This window comes from Numida meleagris, chromosome 18 (assembly GCF_002078875.1).
Source record: "Numida meleagris isolate 19003 breed g44 Domestic line chromosome 18, NumMel1.0, whole genome shotgun sequence".
NCBI lineage: Eukaryota > Metazoa > Chordata > Aves > Galliformes > Numididae > Numida > Numida meleagris.
The window spans coordinates 8,231,025-8,252,681 of record NC_034426.1 but is presented as its reverse complement, the minus strand read 5'-3'; the positions used below and the strand labels follow the sequence as shown (position 1 = coordinate 8,252,681).

The 21,657-nt window shown below is 39.2% G+C and overlaps 1 protein-coding gene across 2 annotated transcripts in view; it reads right to left on the bottom strand.

Moving 5' to 3' along the window:
* USP32 (ubiquitin specific peptidase 32) overlaps nt 1–21,657 on the bottom strand; it is a 60,707-nt gene that overhangs the window by 12,666 nt on the left and 26,384 nt on the right. The window contains exons 6-20 of one of the 2 annotated variants that reach the window (XM_021415735.1): nt 16,860–16,991; nt 16,380–16,487; nt 15,660–15,775; nt 15,201–15,263; nt 13,310–13,393; nt 11,420–11,481; nt 11,204–11,306; nt 9,597–9,789; nt 8,913–9,088; nt 8,462–8,602; nt 5,862–5,979; nt 3,391–3,545; nt 2,595–2,676; nt 845–919; nt 201–339 (exon numbers count right to left, since the gene is read on the bottom strand). In XM_021415735.1, the coding sequence (XP_021271410.1) occupies nt 201–339; nt 845–919; nt 2,595–2,676; nt 3,391–3,545; nt 5,862–5,979; nt 8,462–8,602; nt 8,913–9,088; nt 9,597–9,789; nt 11,204–11,306; nt 11,420–11,481; nt 13,310–13,393; nt 15,201–15,263; nt 15,660–15,775; nt 16,380–16,487; nt 16,860–16,991 (1,747 nt within the window). Of the gene's footprint in view, nt 1–200; nt 340–844; nt 920–2,594; nt 2,677–3,390; nt 3,546–5,819; nt 5,980–8,461; nt 8,603–8,912; nt 9,089–9,596; nt 9,790–11,203; nt 11,307–11,419; nt 11,482–13,309; nt 13,394–15,200; nt 15,264–15,659; nt 15,776–16,379; nt 16,488–16,859; nt 16,992–21,657 lie in introns of both variants that reach the window. The other variant, XM_021415736.1, reaches the window with a different exon arrangement.

The following is a 21,657-nucleotide window of genomic DNA, read 5'->3' as shown; positions in this document are numbered from 1 at the left end:
AGGCTTCTTGCTGAACTGTTTTAACGCACCCCAGAACAAAAGATGTTACAGTTCCACGTATCTAAACTAGTACCTGTTACACAGCTCGTGTTTTATAACAATGAATGGGAAGGACTTGCTCATGCTGTCACTTCTGAAAGCACAAATTCATTTCAAGAAATGCTATGACATTTAAGTGCCAATGGCCTCAAAAGAAGTACCTGTTAAGTTCATAAAGATGTCTTCCTGAGATGAAATACCGTGTCAGGGGTTGCGTATTACTGACGCACTGGATACTAGAGTTCATGAAACATGTGTTACCCAGATTGCTTAATCCAGTAGCACCCTTCTCAGTTGGAACTGGGAAAAAGAAAACATAATTATGTCAGTTCAGCAGATGTGAAAGATTAGATGGGAATGGTAATCTACTGAAGTTCAGAATACGACCTTTTCACCGTAACCATCACAATGTGAATTGCTCCCACTTACGAGACTACAGCTAGCACAGATGCTACAGAGGGCCAACCTGTTCAAAACATCCACTCTCCCAGCTCTACTTATGTCAACAGAAATTGAAGTCAGTAAGTATTTTGTTGGATTTGATCTACCATCAAAAAAAGGCAAGATAAAACCCACAAAATCCAGAATTTGCTACTGCTGCATCTCAGCGTCTGAAAATACATCTATCAACTGGTCCAACTCTCACACTTTCCTAGCATCTAAGTTAACAGAACAGAAAGAACAAGCAAAGCCCCATGGGTACAGAAAACCTCTTCCAGTGTTAAGAGCATTTAAATTAAAATGAGCTGTTCCAGCATACTGTAACCTTTTGGATTTTTCTCCTCCCTGTAGCTCAAGTACTTACCTTTATGTCTGTCTATTTTACTGCTGTTTGCTATAAAAGACATCTCTTCAGGCCAGCTCATGTCTTTGTTTCGAACTAGAAAGAGATACGGAATAAGGTTTTTTGTTTGCTACGTGTTCCAGACATATATATACACAAACACAGCTAAAGAGATCTAATTAAAATCTGCAAATTTTAATTGAGATCACACATTTGTTTATTTTCAGCATGTTATTATTTTTGCTTTCATTTCAATTGTTTCCCATCATTCTGATACCGGCATCACTTCAACCACACCAAGAACATCTTTAGGGAGCAGCCTTAAGACTTCCTTCCCATCGGATAACAAGTTTTTCAGTACTTGTTTTAGTATTTAAGAAGACATCCCTCAGACTTGCATCAATCTGTTCATTTCAGGAGCAATCACTAGTATTTTTTTTGTTGTGTGAACCAACAATAGATTCAGGTGTATTTTGAAACAGTGACAAATCACACGTGTTTCACTCCTAAGCTAACTTGTCCACCCCCCCCATGCATCCCTGCCCTCTGTAAGCCTCCATTTTGCACTGACACAACGTGCTCGCTTGGCCACTTCAGCAAACTGGCTTAAGGAACTGATATTGCTAAAAAAAATTAAATAAGAGATATTTTTTTACTATGTTACTTGTCACAGCACGTTCATCAGGTAGGTGACATAATAAACAGGAGGGGCAGATGGCTTCTTTCGGGGGCAGTGTTGATTTTTTTTTCATTCAACTACAGCCTTGGGATTGTTTCAGTTGATACCTGCAGACCCTCTTTCCTCCCTACACATAAATATTCCTTTCTTCCATGTGTCTAGTGATTAATGCAGATAAGAGTTAATTGGATGAGCCGCTGTGCCAATTTTAAATTGATTATATATGAACTGAGCCAAGTGGCAAAAGGACAACACATCTGGCACAGCAGCCTGAAGCGTAACATAAAACTACGCTAAATGAAACTTCTACAGAAACAACACAAGAACCGAATTTGTCTGTAGCCCGTGTGACCTTATGGACAACAGCAGGGTAGATCTGTTTCTCAAATTAAGAGATCAGACAAAAAGTCAGGTCAAACTCATTTAAGAAGTCAGCTAATCCATGCACTCTGGTATCTCTGGCAAAGGTCTAATTTATTAGTATCTGACAGTACCCCGCCAGGCACAGTACTGCATGGCAGAAGGATAAGACTCAGCTGACAAATTGAAACAAGAAAGGCTTTGCTTGCTTACAAGGCTTTTTCACCATGAGGACAGTCAGTCAAGCACAAACGTTTAGGTTCTTTGCAGACTGGAAAAGTAGCTTGTAATGAAATTGTTAGAAATGAACCTGATACGGACTGAAGCATGTGGCTGTCCTGGCCATTTGCTTTGTAAGAAAGTGTTCACACAAGTATCACAGCCTGAATTCTTGTAAAATCAGTGAAAAAAAATCAAGGAAAGAGCCTCAGATGCACCATGCAGCTTTCGCTTTATCTCAGGTGTTCCAGCTCCTATTGCAGCGGTAATGGATTGATTGGTATTTCTTTCAGTATTTTTCTCAATATATACAGATAGGTGCACATTTACACATACTCTTCTTTCTCAAACCATCACCAAAGAATAAATATTTGGGCAGCAGGCTAATGTGTTTGTGTAGTAGTTTGGGTAATTACTCTGTGGTGTAATACGCACAATATATTAAAGGTATATGGATTCATAAAAGCCTATTTCTTCTTAGTGTGTAGAGCATTTCACATGTCCCTTTTGTACCTTCTATCACCAGATGCTGTTCGTCTTGGATTTTAAGATATTCCAGTCTGTGGTCTTCATCATCCAGCAAAGTAAGGTAGTTCTGCAGGAGAAAAAGACTTGACAGAGTTATTATTGCCAGTTCTAAAATTCTCCGAGGATGTTTTAATCTCAAAGCAACCAAACTAAAATAGTATTAATTTTCTTTCCACGTAAGAGTACCAGTTTCCTAATTAATTACATGAAATTAATTAAATATAGCAGTGTACCGATGTGTACAAGCATCTCTTTCAGCGCTCTAGTTTTAGGTGGTATTTCTCATCAGAGAATTACATGTACTCAATGATTTGGAGGAACACGTTGTGCTTGCTCACTGTGATTTCTTCACATACACATTTGGAAGAGATCCTGTCTGGCTACTGGCTTGTATCAACAAAGGCCTGCAGGTATGTCAATGAAAGCACATATTTTCACTTTCATTTAAAACAGTTCCTATGAAAATTTACATTGTGAGTATTAATCTGTCAGCCCACTGCCAATTTTTAAATGAATTACAGGCAAAATTGATTTTTATCAGGCTAATAACACCAGAATATAAACTTCACTGCTTGAAGTGCAATAAAATCTCTTTAGAAAAAAAACTGGAGTGAGTGAAATCTTTATTTAGACATTTCTGGTCCAAGTTCTCTGATGTGAATGGCTACGGATAGCAAAGGAAACTTAGGGCCTTTATTTCTTCTATGCATGTGTGAAAATAACACGATATACAGCATTCGTATGCTGCTAAACAGAAAGAAAAGAAGGAGACCGACATTACCTCGCTATTGTACAACCAGAGGCGCATATCTTCTTCCTTTATGCGCAGCCTCTGAGAGAGATATTCATGTATCTCTTTAATGGTTTGCATTCGACTGAAGCAGCCGGTGTAAGCCAGCACTCTTTTCAAAGGGGCATTTGGTGAAGGTACATTCCCTGGTTCAGAACGAAAGAAAAAGGCAAAAGCATGTATACACCCCTATGCAAAGGGGAATACAAATCAGATACATAACAACTTACACACTATGCATACTCTAAATATTTCATTTTTGCGTGTGTGGAAAAGAAGCACAGTTTTTCTCCTTCGGTTTCAGAAGGAAAGCAGCGTGTCGCATTGAGAGCTAGATGTTACCAACCCTTGGGAACGCCTCACATCAACACAAAGCAAACACGCTATCACAAAGAAGATAAATACATCTCCCTAATTACCAAAACCTATTATAAAAATTGCTCCATTACGATTCTCATGGGAATCAATTTTAAAGAAGTTTCAAGACGACTGGACTACTCTTGCTTTTTTTCCCCCTCTTAAAGATGGTATCAAAGACAATGGTAATTTCCAAAATAAAAAGCTTCAAAAATTCCACGATCATTTTCTTTTGAAAGCACATTGCAGGTTAAAAATCAGGCAAAACACATTGATCTGACTGCTCTCGGAAGCAGCACGACTTTGCTCCACTTATTCCATGGGATGAATGCCGACCTGAGAAGACAACAGCAGCCCCGGCGTTCCGCAGCAGCAGCGCCTCCTCCTGCCTGCCATCCCCACAACCACCAACCCCTACGATTTGCATCAGGATTTCTAAACCATTCCAGGTGGGCAAAAAGAAATTATTTCATCAGTCAAGACCGTTGGTGTTTTCTACAACATGAAAACATCTTCAAACATTTGCAAAAGCTCAGCTTGAAACAGATGACACCAACTTTCCATGATTTACTTTTCGAGCTTCTTCAGTTTAAAAACTTCAGAAGTTCCCCATTCCTACGCAGTCCGTAGCACATTAATGGAAAGCTCTGTTACACAGCCCGACTGGGCAACTGCATTAAGTAACCACAAAAACAATTCTGTTCTACCTTCATCAAACGACTGAAATAAATTAAGTAGTAGCACATGAAAAGATGCAGTATTGCATGCAGTTTGACAACAGAGTAAGACTGTACTGTAATCATCCTAAAAGTCAGTAGAGCATCAGTTTTCAAGTACACCAAGCAAAGTACTAATTTTTTTTTTTGAAGAATACAAAACGCATTTTCTGAGATTAAGGATCAGAGGATTAGTTGTAAGATTACAGCAAGAAAGCACATTTGAAAACTCAGAAAGATTAATAATTGATTGGGCAAATAAATTAGTGTGGAGCAAAATAATTTCAAATCAAGATCAAATTTGTCATGTCAAAAAATTCCCTCTCTTTGACTTTGGGTATTTTAGCACATCCAAACAAGACAGCTTCCATTTTAATAGGTCAAGTAGGGAGAAGGAATTTGGGCAGCAGGCAGTTTCTGCAGCGGAACTCGATCGAGCAGGCAGCCACCATTTACACATTGAGTTTGTGATTCTACCAAAGCAGTGAGAAATGGAGCATCTGCATGAGATTTTTAAACATACGCTAAGAGCAAAAAGGCTGAAAGAATTTATCTTTTTAGTAGTCAGATGAGCCCAATTCGAGACATATGTCACTGTGGATACTCAATCTGTGTGTACCCAAATGCACGTACACGTGAAAATCAGATATTTCTTCAGACTTACTGTACAAGCTGAGTATGCAACTGCACACTCAAACTGATAACCAATATCAAATCCCTGCAACATTTTTAAGCCAAAATGTGAAAAGCTGCTTTTTTTTTCAGCCAATGATTTGTACAATTTTTTTTGTGAGCATCAACACCACAATTACAGCATATGTATTTTAATTGGAAGTATAATTCTATCCAATTGTCTTTCCAAACTGCATCAAGTAATAGCCCTCATACTCCATTAATTTAGCCCCTTTCTAAAGGTATGAAAATGCCTTTGGGCATTGAAGTCTAGCTGCCCAAGTAACTCAGAACCAGATGACTTCATTACACCAGGTACTGCCAGACACACACCCTGCACATGTGCATTCTAGGTCTACGTAACCAGCAACCAGCGGGGATCGCTGGATCTGCCCTTCTTAGCTCTTCATGCAGTGCTCATTTCTCACTTTGAATTTGAGAATCTATTGGCACTAATTACACAACATAACTGATTTCACTAAAAACACTCCCTCGCGCCTCTTCCCTTTAAAAGGGGAGGGAAGGAAAGCCTTTAAATTTTTACCAAATGCTGATTGTGTCTCACAGTTGATTAGCTGATGTGCAAGCACAGTGGCAGCAAGCTTGCTTCTATGGCTCTGGGTCTCAATTTCTGAGAAACTGCACACTTGTATTCTTGCTGCATTCTTAAGTTACCTCTAGGTAAATGCTGAGGAAACATTCTCAGGCTCATCATACCCATATTCACCCAGATGTTTGACTGCTGCGTTCGCGTGGCAGGCTGCTGCCTCAGAAAGAGCAGATAGCGAGGAAATAACTCCAGTTCAGGCACATTTGTCTTGCTGTTTTTGATCACCTAGTGAAGACATTTAAAACATATTTCAGAGACACTTGTTCTAAAAGCAGAGGGAATCCTATTAGGAGCAGGAAGCAATGATTAAAGCGTCGGGATAGATAAAAATTATGTTTAACTAAGGGGCAAGAAATCTTTTTAATTTCTTCATGGAGTCTTATTTAAATATACACAGGAATAAAAGTGTACTTATTTCTGTGAACTTTCTGAAGCTTTTTCATTTCAGACCATCAAAAGCAAACACCTTATTTAATGGAAACAGAGCCTCCTGTACAATGCTATGGGAAGAACAGTTCTGTAATTCCTGAAATACATTTGAATTTACAGTAAAACTCATTAACTACACTCAGTCTACACTTCAGTGTAAAAGGTTCACAACTATTAAAAAACCAACCATAGAAACACATTTCTTCCAAATTTTTTTCAACTATAGTATCAAATTCAGGCCTTCATCTTGTGAGGTTACAGGGTACACCTAAACTTACTTCCATTTTGATACACTGACAGAAAAGCTGAAGTTTCCCTGGAACGTGAGTGCAGCTTTTCAGCCAGCTTTCCTGCAAAGAACTTGCTATCTAGATCTGCCCAAACACAGATGTACATGAATGGCAGGACTTTTGTGAACACGAGAATCAGAAGAAAACACCCAGCTTAAGCTGCGAGAAGGAAAACAATGCACATAAGTGCCATGGCACTAAACTTCAGTAACAACAAAAAATAGGGCACTGACATTTTCTGGAAAGCAGCAGCAAGACAGTCCCTGACGTGGGGCAGGACATGAACTGAGCACGGCCTGGACACACAGAGGAACGTAACCAAAGGCTCCTCATCATCTCAAGTGCTCAGATAAATAATATTTTGACAGTTGGCTAATTATGGACTGCAAATCTGAGGTTTATATATACACGCTATTTTTATATATATATATATTATTATTTATTATTATTATTATTTTTTACAGACAATATCTAAACTTAAATTATTTCATTTGGAATGGAAGCCTCTCTTCTATTGGCATTATCACAAAAATCTCAAGCATATTAGTCTGTGCTGTGATAAAGTGATGTGGCCTTTTCTGGATTATGAAAGGTGTTTGTTTCTATGGAGAATGTGTGGGAGGAGGGTAACGGAAGCCAGTGATTTTTCACTGTAAAAATCACTGTCAATACTATGGCTAACAGCTCAAAGAATCATACAGTAAATTCTCTCCCATTTCCAACACCAAATATAAAACTAATTTTAAAAAAAGGGCAGTTTCAAATCTGCTTGAAATCAAAATATTTTAAAAAATGAGGCCTGCCTTATGTAAACATATTCATCTAGCAGGCTACAAAATGCTTCACAACTTATTAAAAAATTTTATACACAGGCCATCAGTTCCAAAATTTCTGCTCACTACGAGGTGAATTATATTGAAGAATGCTGAAGGGTGAGTAGGATCCGGCAGTCACACATGAACCCAGTGCAGTTATGACCAGAGAACCCAAATCGTACTGAAAAAATTCGGGGCTACCTAACTGGAGGTAAGAGCCTCAAGACTTGTCTGCTGGGAATAAGGGAAGTTTCTTAAGTAACTGTCAAGCTGGAACATCATCTGGCCAAGTCCTGGCCAGACACACAAAATATCAAAACAGAAACTGTAGAAGATCTGTCTAAGCTGCTCAAGAGAAGCTATTTTCTGCCTGAGCACTGCAATCTCTCTCAAAGAAGAAATTCCTTGTATCTTTAATCATTGCATTGCAATCTCACGGCTTCTAAGTTGCATCTTCTTCAGAGATGCAAGCTAGTTATGCCTTTGGAAAATGAGAGCAATAACTCCATAAAACACTGCTGGCTGAAAGCTCCTTCAGTTTCCTTCAGGGGTATCAAAGAATGTACAGCTATTCACTAGAAGAAGAGAGATTATCCAAGTAAGGATCTTGTGGGAGGAAATGGGGGCAGGCATGAGAAGGGAGGAGAAAGAGAATGCTTTAGAGACTGACCCCAAGACAGCGCAGCTGACCAGTGCCTCAGGAGGTAACAAAACCAACCAGCAAACTACCAAATGTTTCCTCATGTAAGAGAACTAGCCTTTAACTAAGGATATTACATCATCAACGCAGGAAAATATCACTATTAGTTACAGAAAGTCAATTTCAGTTGTTCAAGTTTTGTTGTTTTGGATTTTTTCCTCTTTTCACGAAAGTTTTTATACCTTTGTCTGTTTTAGCCATCAGGATCAGCTGTGCAGTACTTGTGCACTGCTGCAATAGATTTTCTGGGGTATGTCCTACAAATCTCCTGCTTTTCTGTCCACATTTGCTTTTGAGACTGTTTATGTCCCCAAACTGCTCTTCAAGATTTTTCATTCAGTCTGTGAATTTTAGGACAAAGTGGGAACTGATCGTAAGAGATTACTTTGTGGAAATGGCAAAGCTCAGACACAGTAGGTTGCACGCATTGTTAAGGGGTTATGGCAAGTTAAGCGTTCATAATCACATCTTACCGGCCTGGGCAAGGACAGGTTTGCTCCATACCAATGGTAAAGTGCTCTCCACACTGGTTCCGGGACCATGACATAGTCCTTTCCTTCCACCAGCTGCGGTGACCGCTTTAATCTTCCACCCTCCATGGTTAACGACGCAGCCTTTTGAACAAAAAGGGATTTTATCAAATCTCAAGTGCAAAAACCAGCACACAGCTACAACGTTTTCAGCTCATGAACATAAAACACTTTGTAATTACTAAAATAATATTAAGATGCAATTAGCATCTGTTTTTCATAGTAAGACAGCATGTAAACGTAACACTAACATCAAGTTCCACTGTTCACTATTTCACTGAAAGACTGTCCATTATAAAAGCCATCTTTTGTGTCATGTACTCTGACAGCCAAGTATGGTGAAAATTGTTGGGTTTTTTTGTTTTTGTTCTCATGCAACAGAAGATGTTTTTACCTTCACTGGTTCTTGCGTCACGAGGGGTTGGTTATCGATAGCTCCTGGTTTCTGAGGATTGAGCTGGAGCAAACTATTCCCATTGGTTCCAAGGAAACACTGATTATTGTTATCCGAAGTGTTATGCTGCCTAGCAAAACATATATCCGCCCCTGGTGTTCCAGGGTAAAGAGCATCTGTAGCAGAGCACAAAAAACACATTCTCTATTTCATTTAGTGACTCCATAAAACGATAATGGAACAAACTGATTTTTATAGACTATGTATATATTTTGAAAGATAACTGAAGTTCTCTATTCTTCAAACTTCAGTATGCAACTCTTCCAAATATCATAGTAATAGCAAATATCTTAGCGGTCTCAGAAAAGGTGAACAAGTGACTACATGCAATCTACACTTGAGATACTTAGAGAAACACTGGCTGGAACTTAACTAGGTTCACACGGGCAAACGTGCTTCACATTCGAGCTTATTTTCTGATGTTTGAACAGTAAACTCTTGAAATTGTTATATACAAAACTGAAAATACATGCATTACAGTTTCAGCTGTTTGCTTTACTTTTTCTCCTTGATACTACTGCAACCTAGACTTGTATCTTTTTGTCTGGAGGAGTCCATGCAGTATCTAGGTTCTCAAAACTTTTTCCACATTAAACCTCCAAGGAAATAAGATGTTATGCTTACTGCTGCTAGTGGTCTCTGAGGCTTCTGATGCAGTAGAAATATTATCTGAAAACTTTTCTTCTGTTGCACTGAAGTAATTAAGACCTCCCATTTTGTCTTCTCCCTGTTCTGAAGTATTGGCTGCAGCAGCTATGAGTGAATTCTTACCTCCACTCAAGACAGATGAAGGCTCTATCACAACAGGGTTTGCATCCTAAAATTGACAGGCAAGAAGAAAAGTTATTTATAAGCCAGTATCAAAGACCTGACAACAGCCAAACCAATCACCAACATTCAGTTATGAAAACACTTTTTACATACTGAAATGAGCTTCAGAGAAAAAGAAACTTACTACGTCTACTGATGCAAAAGAGAAAAAACTGCCAAAACAGTTAAACCAATGGAATATTCTGCACAACATAAATGTTGTGAAATACCAGAATTGTATTTTCTAACCAGATATGTATAATGACAACCATTTTAGACAGCTATAATTACAGACTCTAAATATCTGAAGATCTGGCCTACCGAATTTCATATGTTGAAACAAGGACAGCACGTCCAAGAAAACAAAACATGTTCTTTCTTCACACCTGCAAACAAGCCTTCCCTAACTTCCTGTTCTGATCAGCCAAACACCAGAACTCTGCAGTAAAGCTAGAAGTATAAAAATAAGAGTTTCACAGAACTTGAGTATCCTCTTTGTTCAAGTAGAGACACAGTGACTAATGGCATCGTGCTGTTATGTAAAGTATTAGCTCTGAAGTTACACATCCATCTGAGTACTATGACAAGGATCAAATTACCCAGTATTTCAGGCATTTAAGCCATCATTTGTCCAACTCATTGTGCACAATGAATAACTGTAATTATATGGTTAGTTAATGCTGGTGTTGCAATTTTCTGAACTTTTTTGTTATTTGAATTTATGAAAACTCAAATACTTATGTAATACCTATATACATTTCTTCTCATAAATAGTTTACGGCCCTAATTCTGCATTCTTGGTTCTGTCACCTTTAAAGAATATTTATCTCCATCTTAATTAAGGTTTATTACTCATGATTTCTTCGACATGCAGATCAAATTCATACACATGCTTTATCTTGAATATTTTAGCTGGAGGATCTTGAAGAGCACCACGTAACATAAGGCTTTAGGCAGGACTCCTTTGATCACCATTAGGTGTTGAACTACTTCTCATGACTGTCTTTAAGGCAAATTAAATCAATTCCTTCCTTTATCTGTCCAGAGAACACACAGCATGAATTTGTGGCATAAGAACAATACCATGGTCCTAAAGCGTGCAGTCAAAACCAAACCACGTACTTCTATTACTGAGTGGTCCAAGAGACTCACAATAGTACTTCCTTGAAGAGTATGTTTTTGAAATAACAACTATTTTGATGATCAAGAATGATGAAATCAAACTGAAAGAGGTGACAGCTGAATGGAAAGCTCGCTGGGTAACAGCGGTTCAGTAAAACAATTATTTTCCACTGTGAGATGGGAGATGCTTAATTTCAAGCATTGCTGGTTAAGCAGTCACTGCTCTCTGTTCTTTATCATAAACATATTCACATAGACAAAGTAATCACTTATTCATTTTACATTACTCTTATACTTACATATTTGACATATTCTTTCCACTGGTGCCACCACGGCATTGCAATAAGAAACCAGTTGTGCCCTGGCTGCAGGCCGTATCTGCTTTCCCTTTCCAGCCAGCCTCTGCAAACAAACAGCACGGAGTATTAACTGAAAAGGGGAAATTGCAATCGTTCTTTTGATAATATTAAAAGGTGACTTTGAAACGTATTTAGAACTGGGAGCAAAACACACACCTAATAATCTGTCCTTCCTCTTCAGGAGTGGCAGGTCGCAGCCCCAGAACTATATGACACACCTGGAAAAGCAAGGTAATTTTTAAGAATTGCATCAATGTGAAACAAACACTAGGTAAGTGAAAGAAAAGAACAACTTAAAGAATTTTTGAAAAGTTCCATTAATCTATGTAGCAAGGTTAGCCTACAATCAGACAAATCACTAAACAAAAAATATGTGGAGTTACAATATTTGCCACCCACTCCCACTGTTAAGATAAGGAAGTACCTCAGAAAATTTGGTCAAGGCTGTTCTCTAACAATCTTTTCTTTCCTTTCTCTCTCCCTTTTAAAGAGAAAACAGCACACAAAACAACAATAGAAGAAAAAAGGCACCATCCCTCGATAGCCCCCACTGTGAGCAGGTACTGCTATGCGTGCAGGACAGCACTCCCAGCTTGTACTAATCCTTCACTCCCCTCTCCCCAGTCGAAGTGTCCTGGCCTTGGCAGCCACCAAGTCCCCAGTGGCTCTGTCCCAGCAGCCCCCAGCCACAGGGCGCGCAGCAGGGAGCAGCGAGCGGGGGAAACAGACTCAGCAGGAGCCTTTGTTTCCCACTGCAGGGAGGAGGGTCAGCTGTCTTGTCTCTAAGACGTTTGTCAAATTGGTTGCTACTCATAACATGATTTATAGTCTTTTCCTTATATCTCTTTTGAGGTTACTAATTTGCATCTCAGCTGGAGCTTTCTAATGACTGGTGAGATATCTTATTTAAATTTATATTACAGTGTGAGAGACCATTTCACATTCTGAATAAAACAAAAGCCATTAGCTGCTGGGAAGCAACAGATTTTCCAGCGCACACAACACAGCTGGCTCCGATGTTTCCTTTCAAGTCATGTTACACTGTGCTAGTATCAGATTCTTCACATAAACCACCCTGCTGCAAACAAACCAAAAAAAGCTTTCCAAGGCACTCCAGCACTCCATTCAGACTACTTAGCTTTTCTGTCTGCAGATGAGATGCAGAAGCTCCTGACAGTTTAAATACAAGCCCAGACAAATCAATGGCAGACCCTGTCCTGTGCGAGCATGCCTTCAGGCTTGAAGCATGAAACGAGGGTGCCTTGTGTCATAAAGGGATCAAGGGAAATAAGTCTAAAATGAACATGTTGCAACTGCCAGAAGAAAAAGTATTATGAATGAGACCTCCAACAAGAAATGCATAACAACTAACGGTCATTAAGACCATTTGTTCATTCGTTTTACTCCCAGTATCGCGCACACAGTTAACTAGCACTAACTTATGGTCAGATATTTGATTTTGGACATTGCGAAAATAAAGACAACCATTCTTGAGAAGATCACAATGTAAGCAAATTCTAAGGATTTCTAAAATCCAATTCAAGCTCAATTAAAAGCAAATTCAGTGCATAATTAATCCTCAGCTTCTGCAACACAATAGTGATACGCCACTCCATTAAGAGAGCAATGAAAGGATCCTCAGATAGTCGTAACAGAACACACAGAGTGCTTGTAAAGACTCAGCAGCACCTTTGCCCATTTCCCCGTATCACATGGCAAGGATGGGGAAGAACAGTCATGTAATAACAAAGCCTTTTTCTAATGGAAAATATAACTGCTGATACACTTGAAATATTGTTTTATAAACAGTATACTACATTCATTTTTACAAATTATGCCCTAGGTATCTCCATACACTGAAAAGAATAATAATCAATTAGAGAGTCATTCTGCCAAGGTAGTGCACACCTGCAAAACACACAACTTAATGCAACAGACAAAACTGTAAGCATGTTGACACAAATGCTGGTGCTGCAACTCACGGCTGTGCAAAAAGCTGATGAGCCAACTGCCACACTTTTCAAGTTGAAATTTTTCTTAACATACCTGAAAAAGTAGATTTAAAAACTCATTGGCAAGAGCACTCTTCACACTCCATATCTGGTAGTCCTCCAGGGTGAGGTGTCCAAGCTTAGTTAAAAGAGGAACAGGAAAAACGAAAGAAGAACCAAATTATTAACCTACTTCTATTAAAATGCTCATTAAATGTGTCACACAAGACATGACAAAATCAGAGGTTTGAGGAAAAATTAGCATCTACTACTCGTAACAAAACCTGATCCAATAAAATAAGAGAAAGCCAGTTTAAATATAACAAGCAACCCAGAGAACCAAAAAGCTTGGAGGTCACACATCAAGCTACACACAGCATGTAACTTCTGCTCCCGCTCTGTACCATCCAGATTAGCTTATCCTCAACCGCAGCAATACTTTCTCAAACCATGAAAGCAGCAGGGGCAGTATGTGGCTGGTCAGAGCTATCACTCTGTAGGAAACCCAACAACTCTAAGGCTTTGATCTTCCAAAGGAGCTGCATGCACAGACACTTGGCGCCTCTACAGAAGACCGCTGTCTTCCTCTGAGGGCTGGGAAAAACAATTTTGGAACAAATCCTCATGATCTTAACGTACAATACTGCATATTAATTCTGAATGATTTGCAAAGTTACACTAGCATAATGTTGATCAGTATCAGAATCAATTACTGTCTGATTTTCAATTATTCAGTGATAAGATCTATTCTGATTTTTCAGTATAACCCACAGCCACTTTCAGAGCACTGGCACTCTGTCCAGCTCTTCTTACAGATCACTTGCTCTGAAGTTCAGGGGTCAAAGCTAATGCATGAAAACGGGTTAAGTGATTTATGTAATTAAGGCATCATCAACTCTTCCCAGCACTACACTCATGATGCACTTATGAAAGATATTCTGAAGACTTGGCCTTTCTTTTTTAACTCTTCATGGAGATGAGGCTGCTATTATAAACCCTTCATTAGAAGAGCAAACAAAAGCCTTAAAAAGCATGAGAAGAAGGAGCTCACTGAAGCCCTATTTTCCACTGCTCTAACAGTAACAGAACTCGAATAAAATATTTGCCTGCTGCTTTGTAGAAGTACAAGCAGGCGAGAGAACTATTCAAACAAGTAACTAAGCGTTCTTTATAGCTTTTCTTACATTATTCTTAATTTGCACTTCCTCTTATAATTAGCGAAGCAAAGAATGAAACAATGGAAACCACTGTCACAATATTGTTTGCAGATAATTTCAAAAAGCAAGAACATAATTAAAGATTTACTCACAATGAACTATAAAGCACAATACAAACTACTAAGATTTGTTGTTCTGCCATGACAGCGGCCTCCATGACTTCACAGATACTTCCAACTCACTATCCAACAGTAATACTATGGTATATGCATTCACTGATTACATATAATGTCACTTGCAAAAAACCAGTTTGTAACAATACTGAAGTTACTTTTGAATCAGTGCAGCTCTGTTCCAGTACAGAATAATGCATCTTTTTACAGAGCATAAAAGATGGAATACACCACTGCACTACCTCTTTTTTCTCATGATCATTTTAACATGAGAGAAACAAACAGATAACTATTCAGAAAAAGTAAACCATCAGATTTAAAAGCAGTATTAATTACACCTAATAAAGCCTTATAAACCGTGTATGCTTCAAATTAATTTTATTTGGTTATGCATTTTTGGTTTAGTTTTGGATATAATGGCTTATAAAATTCAAACATTACTTCGTAACAGAACAATATGGAAAATTTAATGGAAAACAGACATTTCATGAAAGATTCTTTTATTGACACATCTCTGCTTTAAAGAAAGCACACGATTCTTTCATTGGTTAATTTATTTATACATAAACTGAAAATACTAGGTTATAGAAATGACAAGAAAACAGCAAATTCCTACCTTTGTGTTATCATGCATATTCAAAATATCTTCTACGATTTCAGACAAATCCATGTCCAACTCCTTGGCACACAAAAGGATTAGAAAACAGATTTAAATTCTCAAAGCATCCTCTGTAGCCATATGTGTTCAGAATAAAAATGTAACTATCAGAACACTGACGATACCACTATGTAGTTCACAACTGAGTGCTTCCAGGCAATTGTTCTTCTGTACCTGAGCTTCCTTTGTACCAAACAGCACACGTTACAGTCTAATACAGCTAATACTTTGCTTGACAGCAGTGCAAAGTTATATTATCAATAGTTCTCAGTTAAGACAGTTTAAGGGTTGCTTTATTTCACCGAAACAGTGATCAAACAGTATTCACATCTGAAACGTGAAAATTACTCCTACTTTTGAAAGATGATTTTAGGAAACAGAAGCAAGTGACAAAGAAAATACATGCATATAACTTACAGGTATTTTATCAGTACGGTTATCTTTCCAGACCTCTAAAAGTGCAACCACCATTTCTTTAAGTTCCGTGCGAGACAGCACACCATCCCGGTCAATGTCAAAAACCTTGAAGCAAACTGGGGGAAAAAGGAAATCACTTTTGTGCATTAGAACCACTCCACAACTTTTCTTTTCCTTGCAGAATGCAAGCCTGCAGAGTCACAAGAATATGATTTAGTGCTGACAGTTTTGATGAGGCAGGATGCATGTGGCAGTGAGGAAATGGAGCAGCTGTGTTTAATAAACTGTAATCTAGATTCCTGCAATTTTGTGCTGTATTTTCTGATGTGAGTTAGCACGGAACATATGTGCATACAGAAATTCCCAGTAAATGCCTTTAAGTTCCAGCAATATGGCTTTGGAGAAGTATGGAAGGAAGGTTCTCCCACAGCAGAACAACCTTGCAGGGAAGGAGCCAGCTGAAAGCTGGACAGCAAACAGGACAAAACATGCTATTTAGCTACAGAATGCTGCCACGTAACTTCCAAAGTAGAAGCTATCAAAGTACACAGAACTCAGTTTCATCATGCTTTATAAAGGGAAGTCTTCCTACTTAAAACTTTTATAACTTCTGAGCACACTCAAGTGGACGAAATTTCTAAGAAGGAGAAAACAACTAAGCTTACTTGCTCAAATTGAAGAAGTTCTCTAAAATTAATAGTTAATATTTTGCATACTTACACTTCTGCCTTTCTGCCAAGGGTCCCCTGCAACATGCTGAGAGCCCACAGGAAATTTCTTTAAAATCTATGTGATTGTCTCGGTTTTCATCAAAGGCATTAAACAAACCTGCAAACCACAAAGCATCTGTTACAGCACCTGACTGAAACGGCTGACAGCAGCATTTATGTGAAGTGATAACAGTTCACACTGCAAGGACAAATACAGACATTTGTAATTATAATTAATTTTTAGTAAGTGTAATGAAGAAGTATTGCTTCCCTTCGTCATTCTACATTTCACAATGAACGCAGATTCTCAGGCATCATTTCTTATTTCCAACATTCACAAATCAGTGAAATGAGTTTAAGCTTAAAATACTTAAACAAAACAAACCCACAATCCCATTTTTGAAGCCCTAAAATTTTTATGTCAGGAGGCCATCAGGGCCCCAGCACCGCAGCACACTGCTTCCTCGCATGCTCCGTCCAAGTCCCATACCTTCACTCAGAGATGGGTGAATAGGAGGGGAAACCAAGGGGGCAAACGTTTCTAAATCAAAGCGTCCAGTTCTCGATTGAGCTTTTAGCAGCCAGTATCGTTTCTCAAGATCAATGATGTCAGATTCTTCCACTGTAGAAACAACAAAAATAAAAGAAGGTTTCGGTAACATCTGGACCACGTTAGAATTGGGCACTAAATAGGATTACAGCGCTATTTTGTCACAAGCAGAATGGGGTAATTTTTTTCTGTTTGACTCATGCATATAAACAGTAAAGATACAAGCCATAGAGTAAAAGTTCTGTAATTACTGTTTACCTCCAGAATAATTTTAACTATTTAATGCCAAGGAGTGCGAGGTCAACAAACGATGAGTGTTTAGAAGTGCAGAAATGAACTCACTACAGAAGGTTCCAGCAATCTCTCCATTTTCACATCTTTTCAATGAGTTGAACAGCCAGAATATATGGCAATACCATCTTTCAAAGCTACCCAATATGTGAATTCTCTAAAATGGATGTAAAGTAGCATTAAAACAAAAGCAACCAGAACTCTTACGGGATGGAGGAAAAAAATGAAGTAGTCGGGTGCTCTTGAAAAATCCCTACATGAAAGTTTGGGCCTACTTATACAGCAGGAAGGCTGAATTTCAATGTGACATTTACACACTACTTCAGCAGTATTTCCAAACAAGCACTTTATTTTACTTTGTTGTTTTCACTGAAGACGCACCTAGAAATCTGGTCAACATTGCAGAGGGATTACATAAACCCAAAAGAGTCTTTATACCAAGGAACTCACAATCTGATGTAAAGAAAGGGAAAAAGAAAAAGACTGAGTAAAAAGGCGTTAGGCAAAGGTGAATAAAAACAGGCAGAGGCAGAAGGTGAGTTTTCTTTCAAGACATATACAAAGACTAATTTCTTCAAGGTTTACAGGTCAGCTGTAGTTTTACCCTTGAAATTAATACTGTATATACATATATATTTAAGTTTCTGCTCAACAATACTAACCTTTTTACATATGCAAGTGTGTCACAGTACTGCTTCAGGTCAGTGCAAATTAATTGGTTCTCTAATAGATATGTAATGACAAAGCTGTCTATATTAAGAACCACTACGTGTGATCCCATTCCCAGATGGTTCTGAGCCTTTAAATCCATGCCAGCTTTCTAATAGGTTTAACTTGAGCTATTTGGCCTGGTTTAGTCTACAGAAACAATAATAATCCTGTAAAGCTTAAGAAAAGACCAAAAAAGTCACATGTCAAGTTAAAATTGTATTGATTTTTCCTATTTACGTCATTTATAGCAGTAATTTATACCGAATACTAGATTAGGTAACATGAGCATGATCCAACTGCAGCTACCCAACAGGCAGGGGGCATTATGCATCACAAAGCACACAGCATCATACTCTCATCAGAAGAAAGTTTGGAAACTGTTAACAAAAGATTCAAAGCCTGTGAAGCCGGGCTTGAGCAGTGGGAAGGGTTTGCATCTCCCCATGTTTTTAGGCAGCAACTAGAAAAGCAACTTCAGTGAAAATAAGCCCTCCTTCTCCTCTGTACATTCTGCATAAGCACGAAACTGATGAGACACTGACGTGCAGAACATCCACACAAAAGCTGCAGCTCGAGGGTCGTGTATTTCTAATGGAACTCCAGGCTGAACAGGGAAATCTTCCCTTCCACTTAGTGCCAGGCGCACGCTGCAGCATCCTCACGTGTACCACTATCAGCTAGTGAGCATTTACATGGTAAGTGAGATAAGGGAACTGATCCCACAGCAACACTGATTTGTTTCTTCTCTACTCCTCCTTTCCAGCTGGATCAGGTCCCTTATCTGGATCATCATCTCCTGGCTCTTGGTTGTGTTGGAATGCATATGCAAACACTAATCTACACATATAAAGGAATGCAATTCCACTAGAATTCAAGGAGTAACAGGACAGTTATTTCTTTGAAGATCAGCAAATAGAAATATCTCAGATGCTTAAGACTGTGCCACAGATGAGGGCAGTTCCATGGGCCTAAGCAGGACAGCCAAGTGGGACGGAAGGCAGCTGGTATGTGCCACGAAACACGGCGGTGCTGTGATGGTCAGTGACACTCCTGTCTCACAGCGCTCAGCACAGCAACAGGTGAGAAAGAGTCTCCCAGATAAAACACACTTTCCCTCAATCTCGCTGCCTCTACAGGGATCAGCGTGCTACCGCACTGAAAGAGCCTGCAAGGCATCACAGCAGGACTGCAGTATCAGCGTTCTGCAGGAGGTACAAAAAGGCGCATTTGTGGAGTTTCGGGAACAGAAATAATCAATGTTAAAATAACATAAGAAAATTGAAAGCAACTTTATGAGACAGAACCTCACACACAAAGATTCTCAGAATTGCAAGACACTGAACATGGCAGAACCTGAGGGGGTAGGACAGCCAGGAGGGACCGTACTGGGGAGCACAGCGACAGGACACGGGGGAATGGCTTTAAACCAAAGAGCCAAACAGTTCAGAAAGTAAGACTGGCAGCAGCAAGGAGCGTTCTTTGCACTGAACAGACTTACATGACTTCGACTGACTAGAAGTAAAAATGTAACAAAACAATATTTTTCACTCTCAGTAACAAGGAATTGAAGGCCTATCTCACTTGTGTAAAACAGAGACTTACTAGATTATAGCACATGGAAATGTTTAAGTCTGAAGATGAGAAGCCACAGCTGTTAAGTAATTTCTTCAGTGGTTTTTTTTGCACATAATGTCACAAATTAATCTCAGCATACGTAGCACACCACACATTCCTCATTACACCTAAACCAAGAGGAATCCTGTGCCACTTAGGATATACACATACAATCAAGTTCTATACTGAAGTTTAAATGAAGCGTGATAAAAGACTACTTACCCCCCTAATGTTTGTGTACTTACACTGATGTGTATGAAAAAATGCCATCTTCCTCATAAGAGGCTTTGCATGAAGTATTTTAAATGTTCAAAGCACAAACTTCTGCTTCTAATGCCTGCCCAAACCAAATCAGGAGGTGCGAAGTGGACTTCCATTTAGTGGGTCAAAATTTAAATGTTATCTATCTTATAAAGTCAAATATATTCCAAAACAGAAGAACAGAATTGCTTTTTAGGGGAATATTTAATTGACAAAAATGAATATATGTGATTATTCAAGCTAACACATGTTAGGCATTTGTGAAATTTAAGCATAAGCAACCACATGATGGTGAACTGATATTTCAGCTCCCTCTTGCTGTTTGTCTATTAAAATACGGAGAACTTTCAAATCTGTAGGATCAAGAATGGAGCTTTCTAGTTCAGCTCTGAGACTCGCCATCAGATGAGCACGACTGGGGGATGAGACAACGGCAGGCACACGTCTAGCTGGATTCATACAGCGAAGGAAGAGCAGGTAAACAAACGCTTTTCAGCAAAAACTGCACACCTACAGAAAACAAGCTAATTTAAAACCAGCCACTACACTGTGATCGATAGGCTGCAACGTCAGCAATAAACACCAAAAAGAAAAGAAATAAAGCACTCCTGATTTTAATTCCATTTCCATGAAACACACTCCCTAAATATTACACAAGTAGCAAAGCCGTGAATATTCTTCTTAGGAAAAAAAAACCCTTCAGGTTTCATTACAGTTCTTTACAGCATCAGAATGAACCATGTATTTGAATATATTCTATGAACAATTTAATGTTTACCTACCTACTGGCACAATCCTCTCTGGCTCACAGCAGCAGAAGCATACCATATTCTCAACATTTTACCTGAAACTCGGCTCGCTTCTCCGCTCAGCATGGCAGCCTGCAGGCAAAGCCCAGGCCCCGGGCCCAGCGCTGCTCATCGCCACCCACCCGGGCCTGACCCCGAGGCTGAATGGTGAACACGGGCAGTGCCCCTGTGTGAACGTGGGTGCTCACCACTTTCACGTTAATGCATGGAAGATTCCGGGACCTGCGGCACAGAGAGCTGCTTTGCAAGACATAAAATAACCTGGGAACTAAGAGGATAACAAAGTGGCAAGATGCAGCTTAAGTGACACTGAGGCTTTTTCTTATTGGCCTGCTCTGCTGAAATACTTTTTTTTTCCTCCTTCCCCTCCCCCCCTTGGTTCTTTAATTAATATATATATATATTATTTTTAGTTAAAAAAGGACACACAAAGAAGGGAGTACTGCAACTTCAGCCAAGATGTTACAGCACATCAGATGCTACCGACCAGACACCCCCCTAGCAGAATACAGTATGTATCACTGCCTTAAGGATTTGAACACACACTGCAGAGGCATAAAGCATGACACCTCGCCTCAAAGCACGCACAATCACACACCCCTAAAAAACAGGAGATAGCAAAATGTATTCCTAAAAGCAGCTTTAATAAAACCTGAATTTTCAGAACCATCTTACTCCAGCGCCTTCCATGCATCACTGGGGGATGGTGTTTCAAGGGTGGGTACTGCAACTGAAGAAGTAGAAAAACCCTCCCCAGGAGCCCTTCAGCATGGCCCAAGTGACGCGATCGCCCCACCGTGCTGCACAGCTTTACGTGTGCATCATGTGTTTCTCTGACAGAAGAGGATACTTCCACAGCACTCAGAAACTCAGTTTCAAGAACTCACTCTTGCTTTTCAGTCATGCCATCTAGTTATCCAGGGCTTCTCTCATTTATTATGTTAAATGAGCAATAACTGTGTTCCGAAATGTAGTCATTATACTGATTAAACACTGTCGTACTGAATCTCTGTGAGAGCCGTCAGAAAAGCAGGAGGGTTCTGATGAATTTT